Here is an 8,820-nt window from a genome sequence, read left to right as displayed (position 1 = left end):
CCCAATTAGTCAGTGACAAGACTTGCTGAGGCACTCACCGAAGAAAACACCCTCACACCAGCTTTCTTAGCTAATTTTGGGAGAGGAAAATTTATGCACCCGGAGAATTCTTTCTTATTTTATTTTCCCAAGTCAACATGCCCGGCTAGACTTTGAGCTTTATTGCAAGTAGAGAGAAAATGGGCTGGATCACCTTAAAAAAAAAAAAAAAAAAAGTCTCAGCTAGCTTCACCGGAGGCTTGTCCCTCTGTAAACATCTATCTGTAGGCAAACGTTGAGAAAGTTGGAATCAGGCCTGGCTGGAGAGAGGAAGGGCCACCCCCCTCCCCTATTATCCGGAGCGGAGTTTCCAATCCCAGTCAAGCGGTGGTGCTAATTCCTTGTTTCTGAGACTTCGCATTTCCTAATTTCATGGTCATAACAGCCTCTGAACGGATTCTACCAAAACTGAAAACACAAGGCTCCATGCTCAGCAGCCCTGTGACGCCAGGAGAGGCCAATGCCCCCTCCTCTGCCATTCCCTAGCACGAGAAGGCAGTCTCTGGCCGATTCTTCTCAAGCAGGTACTTCTATGTCTTGTCCATTTCTTTGTAGTTCCTCCCCCGCCCTTGGGCTGTACTGTGCTACTATGTGCAAGCAGGCTGGATTCTCAGAGCTGACCTTTCCTGTGAAAAATCTGTCCATTTTCTTTCATTCATTGCTCCAGGGATATTTTACAACGTTTCTGGCAGGCGTTATCATGTTAACATGTTAAACCTGACCTTGGTCCCATGGAAATTCACTCTGGGAGCCATGCTCAGCTGAGTCAGAGGGCGACACAGTTATCTTTTCTTAGTACGGCACTGACAGGCTGCCTGCCTGCCCCAGATCACGTCTGTTTATTGGTCCCAGGTTTAGCCATGGGGATTCTGTATGGTTGAAACGTGCGCGAGTTTAAAAAAGTTCCTGGTTAGACTCACTTTGTACTTGCCTCAACACGACCCTGTTCCTTAATCTTCGGTGCCGTGACTTATGGGAGCTTGATTTAAGCAACTGGAATAAACCATCATTTTGTTGCCCAGAAGGTCGTGGGATGTTCTGAAAAGCTACGCCATCTAGTAATTCATCTTGTGTTGAAGAGTTCTGAATCCCGTGGCTTTGGTTCTCTCTGATCTGAAAGCAGCAATGGGTGACCGGGTTTCTCCCCCCCCCTTGGTGTGTGTGTGTTTTCCTTTTTTTGAGGCAGGGTGGCGTGTGACTTAAGGATGGTGCCACACGCCACACAGTGGCACACAATACCACTCGTTGGTGACGTGGTAGTTACGAAAGGCAGAAAAGGATACTTTCATTTTGGCCACAGGAAAGCCACCCGTTTCCTGTAGTGGAAAGTCTTGTGCTTGATTCAAGAAGTTGCCAGTGTCTTTTCTCGCTGACTTGCCCAGAAAATCCTAGATGGTTAAAATTCATTTTAAAAAAATTTACCTAATATAAGGGGCTGGGCTTTATTAAGATGTTTGATCGTGGCATGAAGTACCACTCATAGGTGCCAAACGTTCTAAAATTAGCTTCTTGTGCCAAATCTAATAGATTTATAGAGTACCTCCACCCAGAAGGCTGCTGGGAAATACATTTCGTTTTGAATTCAAAACAATTATATATGCTGAGATGGCGGACATTGGAGTACTAAGTGAGAATATTTGAACTCAGTTTTTTAAAAAGTCAATAGCGGAGAGACCTCTGTGATCTTAGGTGCAGCGCCTCTTTCTATTCCTTAAAATTCTTTTCTGTTTCCCCCAAAGCAATAAAAGAGAGAAATGGTTTGCCCTTGTCTTGCATCCTTGGCCCTGCATAACAGATATAAGATTGTAGCGGTTGGATCCGATCTTGTAGTGACTGGTAGATTTCTGTCAAAGAACTTAAAAATGAAACTAACATAGGCACCAGAGACACACAGGAGAAAGGGTAAAATACTGAGTGTGATTACCAGGGTTGCATGTGTGAGTGGGATACGCTGCTTTGACACTCGGCGAGAATTGTTTCCCTTTGATGCTCATGAAAGCAAAGGAAGAAAATTAAACACAAAGGACAAATTTGCTACAACCAAGTCTTTCAGTGATCTAGGGTTTTCATTCAGTTTAGGACTCAGAACCCTCTGGTGTCTGTCCGTCTTCCTCCAAACATAAACCCCCAATCCCTGTAGACATCACTTAAGGTACCTGCTGAGTCTTCCTCCATGGGTGGTGATCTTAACCCTGTCAGAGTCTGCCTCTGTGTTTTCCATCCAGCTGGACAGAATGATTGCTTCAGCTAAGGCCATGGTTGAGCTTCAGTTTGTTTCATGGGTACAGGAAGGCTGTAAAGAAAAACAATCAGTCCACACCTTTAATCCCAGCACTTGGGAGGCAGAGGCAGGCGGATCTCTGTGAGTTTGAGGCCAGCCTGGTCTTCAGAATGAGTTCCAGGACAGGCTCCAAAGCTACAGAGAAACCCTGTCTCAAAAAACCAACCCCCCCAAACAAAACAAAACAAACAAAAGCAACACAAAACAAATAAAACAACAGACAATAGAGTGACCAGCTTGAGTAAAACACACAGGAGGTGTGGTCCTGTCCACCCGCCTCTGCCTGGGCTGACTGGCTATTTATTGAGAAAGAGACCACCTATGAGACTCTGCACAGCTGCACAGGGACTAACAAAGTACTTTATTTAGTGTGTGTGTGTGTGTGTGTATGTGTGAGTGTATGTGTATGTGTGAGTGTGTGTGTATGTGTGAGTGTGTGTGAGAGAGTATATGTGTGTGTGTGAATGTGCATGTGTGAATTGTGGTGTGTGAATGTGTGAGTGTGTGTATGTGTGTGTGTGTGAGAGAGTACATGTGTGTGTGTGAATGTGCATGTGTGAATTGTGGTGTGTGAGAGTGTGTGTGTGAGTCTCTGTGTGTGTGTGGTGTGTGTATGTGTGTGAGTATGTGTGAGTGTGTGGGGTGTGTGTGAGTGTGTGGTGTGTGTGAGAGTGTATATGGGTGTGTGTGTGAATGTGCATGTGTGAATTGTGGTGTGTGTGTGTGTGTGTGAGAGAGAGAGAGAGAGAGAGTGTGTGTGGTGCGGCAGGGGTGCATGTGTGTTCCACAGAGAACATATGAAGATCAGGAAACATCTTTGCAGAGTCATGAGTCATTTCTCTCCATCCTTCTTTACATGGGTTCTAGGAATTGAACTCAGGTCTCCAGGCTTACACAGGGAGTATTTTACTCAGCTACCTCCCCCACCCACTCTGTGCTCTTTTTTAAAGGAGATCACTTGACAGCTAGCTTTTGTTAAAGATGGTGATGCTTATGGTGACTTTGCCTCTTTAGCGACATCCTAGTAATCTTTTTCTAGATCATGTCCTGAGACTGTAGCAGCAAAACTGCACGCAGTAATGAATTGCATGGCTTTCTAGGAGTGTAATATATTGCTTTTTCCTCTGAAAGTCCGTGACTTTTAAAGACCCAAGGGGCTTGAGCTCTTCATCCATCCCTAGACACAGGCTGCTAAAAAGCATATCCCACTGCCTAGGTGTTTTCACCTCAGCTAACTTTTTGGTGAGGACTCATAAATCCCTGGGAAGTGACCAAGTCCACACCTTAACTCCTACTACTTTCTAGCTGTGCCATTCTGGGCCAAGTCCTTCATCCTTGGCCTCTAATCTCTACCTGCCGAGAAGGAGTAGTAAGAGAGTTGATGCCAGGGTATCCCTCCATGGGATTAATGAGCTTGATGCCCACATTTAACTACTGCAGCCTTCATGTTTTAGGGACTCAATATAATGCTTGTAATAGTACCAGGACTCAGGAATCAGAGATAGGAAGGTTTATAAGTTCAAGGTTAGCCTGGGCTGCCCAGTTAGTCTCTATGCCACTTGACTACCCTCACCCAAAGGAAAGAGCGAAAGAAACTCAATATGGAGACGTCTTTTCATTCTAAGTCCGGTAGTCAATACACATCATTTGAATAAATGCATAGAACCTATGGGCAGCAGCCTAGATGTGAGGCACTGATGTCCAGCCAGTTGTAACTACTTTGTGATTTGTGTGCAAAGGGAAGACTGGATGCCTTCAAAGCCCAGCAGTTCATCTCACCATCACCCTTTCCTTATATCTCTAAGCAGGGTCACACCCCTTTGTGATGAGCAAGGTCTTACCGAAAATTTCAAAAGCATGTAATGTACGCTTTGTGTTCGTCTTCAGGTCAGAAGGTCATGTGGAAGAGTAAGATAGGTGGCTCTGTAGAGCAAGTGTTTAGCATGCTTGGGACCCTGGGTTACCTTCTGACATCACCACCCCCAGAGAGAAGCATATTGACATCTATTGGTGGGCAAATGCTCCTGGCCCACGTGCACACAGTTTGCATGCTAAATTTCTATTTCAGAGCAAAGACCCAAGATAGGCTCTCTAGTACTGGTCTTGCGTATGTTTAGTGTTTATGAGGTTGTAATAGGGACACTATTACATCATTACTCTGTGTTTAGAGAGCTCTTCTTTTGCTTAAGACTTATGATCCCTCAGTGCTGGGATGTGCAATACTTTTCTTTTTTAATGGGTATTGTCACATTTAACTCTCACATTAACCCAGCTCACCAGCCAAATAATATGATTCCCATTATACAAAGGAGGAAATTCAGGCTTTGTACAATTAGGTGATATGACCCTCACATCTTCAAAGGTGACAGACATCCGAATCTTAGGAGACAAAAGTCCATATAATTTCTAAATCCGTGCTGTCATTTGATAAAGAGTATTTGTTTCTGAAGCATTCTGTTACAAGAACCTTGTCCTGAGATCCTGTCCTAGGAGATAGTATACCGTCCCCAAACCCCATTCTCTCTGCAATGGTGACACCCGACTTGTGGAGGATGAGTGGGTCCTGATGCAAATTAAAGACAATAACACATAGGAACGTTCCCCTTCACTAATCTAAACTATTGTGTGACATGCACAAATAATTACTTAGTTGCTTTGGGAAATCTTGCAAGTAAAGAGATCAAGGTTATGTGGCTCAGCATGGTGCTAGGAAGTACTGTACCAGGGTCCCAACTGTGCTTCCAGAACTGATAGCTGTGGGGATGGAAGTGTGAGTGGAGGAAGCCTCCTGGCATGTGATAAAGTTCAGATGTGAGATGCCAGTGACAATGAGATTTTAGAAGACGTCAATCATTTCCTTCCTGAGGTGCCAGTGTGACTTGGGAGATGTTTTCTGGCATGAGATGACAGGTGGCCAGGTGAAGCCCTACCTCTTCTAGTGTAAAACTCAAGAGTCTTGTCGGTTTTACACCTGTTACTCCATTTTCTCAACTACAGCCTTTAGGAGTATGATCCAGCGTTAGCCTCTCACTTAAAGACAGCAATTCTCAATTCTTTTGGTGGGAGGGTTCTTGTTGCTGAAGTTTCTTCTTGTCCCGCCAGGTCCCACCACCATTCTCAGTCCCAAATAAACACATAGATACTATACTAATTATAAAACTGTTGGCCGATGGTAATGGCTTCTTATTGGCTAGCTCTGTCTTGATCATTAACCCGTACCTATGTATTTCTATGTGGTCTTAGCTTACTGAAGAATGCCCACACCTGTTACTCCTTTGTGGTCTACATAGTGTCTGTGCTGTCTCTTTGTCTACCTTTTCCAGAATTCTCCTCGGCTCCTAGCTCCACCTATCTTCCTGCCTTTACTGGCTATTGGCCAAACAGTGTTTTATTCATTAACCAAAAAGAGAAACATAATATACAGAAGGACCTCCCCCAACAGGTTCTCCTTACTGAGAACAGACATTAATGGTCAAAGTCTCTAGATGATTTTTAAAATTCATATGTGAAATGTTAGGCACATATGAGCTATGATGCATGATTGCTACAGTATAACTATGACATGCACTTAATCAAGTACACAGTCATATGCCTTTGGCAGGGAAAAAAACACCATGTTATGGAAACACATGGAGAAGTTACTTTTGATTGGCATAGGGGAGTTTAGGACAGTAAATGACATGTGGCTTTGACCCAAAAGGAAGGGTAGTCTTGCCCTGGGGAGATATTAGGAGGTGGAAGGCTCTATTCCAGGGCATGGGACAATCACTTTGGGGAATCAGGAGTTGGTCTGAGAGGAAGAGAGGTAAAAAGCATGCAAGCATGCAAGAAGGGATTAGCAAGACTTTAGGACTATGTAGTTAAATGTCATTTTAAGGATCTTTGGTTTTATAGTGTAGACATTGAAGATTTTTGTGTGAGGTTGGAATGAAATGATGCCTTCACTTTGGAAATACTGTGTAGACTGAAGTTTTTAGTTGAAGAGTGAGCACATCAATTTGGAGGTGATTGGAATAGTTCAAGAGAGGTGAACTATTAATTTAAAGTGGACAACTTTAATTTGGCAATTTACCAGGTCTCTTAAGGACTCATTTTTTTGAATTACAATTGTTGATGGATGTAACAAAGACTTTGTTTCAAAAATGGTTATTAGAGGTATGGGATGAGCCTGGTGGTGCAAGCCTTCAATCCTGTCTGCTCAGGAGGCTAAGGCAGGAGGTTCACCAGTGGAAGATCTAGATGGGTCATATAGAGAGTTCACACCAGCCTTGAAAAATCTGGTAATACCATTCTCAAAATGATAAGTTAAGAAAAAGTGAGGGATGTAGTTCAGTAGTAGAGGGCTTGATTAGACTATGCAAGGTCCTCTGTTCAATTTCCAGCAACAGACAGACAGACAGACAGACAGACAGATGCACACTGGGTACTCTGTTACCTTTTTTTTTTTGCTTTCACCAATTTTAGAGTTTATTTTTATTAATTTTTAAAATTGTCAATTCTGATACAATGTACTTTATAGTTATATTAATTTAGCCCCATGTTTTCAACTGCTGTTTAATAATGATACTATACTTACTCATACAAGGTAGGATTAAATAAAATTTCAAGTTAGCGGGAGTCTTCCATTCACTCTGGGAAGTACACAGCTTCCTCTTTCCTCCAACCACATTAAAATAGGAGTACCTCTTTGTTAACATTTATTCCTATAGCTTTGTGCTTATACTTACACCCAACCTTCTCAATGCTTCACCTTTACCCATGTACCATCCTGGCTTACTGTGGTCCACTAATTCCACCGATTCTGCATATGACCATTCAACCAAGTAATCACTCAGTTATCCATATTGTCAACTACTTCTGGTTTTCCTCACCTGTCTGAAAAGGCATCGTAGAGGTGTTTTCACAGACCTTGGAAGTCCAGGTAAATGATTTTTTGTGGTTTCCTTTTGGAAGCCATCCAAAAGGAAACAAATCCAGTCTGGTATCTCTGTTACATTCTTAATGGCAAGAGAGATCTATCCAAACAGTTGTTAGAAGGTTACATTCAGGGATCACTAGGAACTAAACAGTATACTTTACATGTGGGATGCTTTTGTGGCAAAATAATGTTATTTGGATAGGCTATAGATTCATAACATAATAGCTTCTATTTGTATGAGATGGAGACTGCTACAATTATTTTAATTTATTCATACTTGCCAAACATGTATTCTACACTGAGTACTTGAGCATCTCTTTGGCTTTGGAGGTCTAATTCCGTAGCAAACGGGTGAAGGCATGACATAAGGGGCATGTTTGCCCTGCTGGTACCAAATTATGCTTCTGTAGCCCCTGTGTTCAGCCGCTTCCACTTGGAATAGGGAGTGAAGGCATTAGCATAAACACAGTTAAGCCCTGGGCGTGAAAGGTGGCAGATGTCATTGGACATCTTTGGGAAGGAGGCCTGTTATACCTCTTATCCCTCCTGCAGTACTTAAGACAACAGGAGTTTGGAGCTGAGTCCAGTGATTGGAGGGCCAAAGAAGAGGTGTGGGAGGAGATCATCCCTTCCCCCTTTCTCTTCTCTTCTTGTCCTTTAAAGGGTATTGTAAAATGTTGGGGGGGCAGTCATGTTAGAAAACAAGACAATGGTCTATCAGGGACATGGTTGGGAGAAAACACTAAGCACATTCAGCAATCTAACTCCAGTCGTATGAGTCTTGAGGGCTGCTGAGACGCACTGAGAGTGTTGTTCCATGGTAGCTGGTGCTGGCTCTCTGAGCTGAGAGGTACAGGGAGAGGGTGACGCAAGTGTCATTCTTCGGGAGGTCCATCCCTCCTGTCGCTTTGCGGCCCTTTCCTCCAGTCCACTGAAGCTTCACAGATCAACGGGAGAGCCGCTTCAAATCTAGTTTGCAACAATAACAAAAAAGGATTCATAGAAAAATGTTTTCTAGGAAAGGAAACAAAACAAAACAAAACCCAGAAACCAAAAGTCAGTTTACTGTAGCGCTCACGTTGCATAAGCAGGGGTCAAGTGCTGGGTATTAATCACTGAGAACGGTTCACAAATTGTTTGTGTCCAGATGAGACAGGATCTCGGTCTCCTGTCTCACCATCTGGGCTCCGTCCATCTCACTCCACCCTGAGCACTTGGAGCAGAAGGGACATTTAAAAGTGCCCCTTTTCTCCTTGTGGGAAGCCTTGGTCATATGTTGAGCAAGGAGAAGGATTTATGTTGTTACACAGAAGAAGGCTGGGGGTTCTCCAAGGCCTTAATTTGTTGGTAGGAAACCCTAGCATCCGCCGCCATTTACATTTGGGACCTGAGCACAACAGGCGGGTTTGCAAGTATATGAAAGTGAGGCTAATAGGCTGTGCTTGACTTCTTCATCCAGTTCCCGAGTTCAAAATTTATTACCTTTTTTTTTTTTTATTTATTGAATCTATTCTCAGAGGAGAGGTATTTTCTGTGGCCACAAGGAAACATCTGCGAACTCAAACCTTAGAGGCAAGGAGCC

At 43.4% G+C, this 8,820-nt stretch overlaps 1 protein-coding gene across 1 annotated transcript in view; it reads left to right on the top strand.

Moving 5' to 3' along the window:
- The first annotated feature begins 367 nt into the window (after positions 1-367).
- Esr1 (estrogen receptor 1) overlaps positions 368-8,820 on the top strand; it is a 313,180-nt gene continuing 304,727 nt past the window's right edge. The window contains exon 1 of the mRNA XM_051206066.1: positions 368-563. Coding sequence (XP_051062023.1) covers positions 500-563 — 64 coding nt within the window. The 5' untranslated portion in view covers positions 368-499. The remainder of the gene's footprint in view (positions 564-8,820) is intronic.

This window comes from Phodopus roborovskii, unplaced genomic scaffold (assembly GCF_943737965.1).
Source record: "Phodopus roborovskii unplaced genomic scaffold, PHOROB, whole genome shotgun sequence".
In the NCBI taxonomy this organism is placed as follows: Eukaryota; Metazoa; Chordata; class Mammalia; order Rodentia; family Cricetidae; genus Phodopus; species Phodopus roborovskii.
Note: the sequence above shows the minus strand (reverse complement) of the source record. Positions and strands in the feature narration are given on the sequence as shown.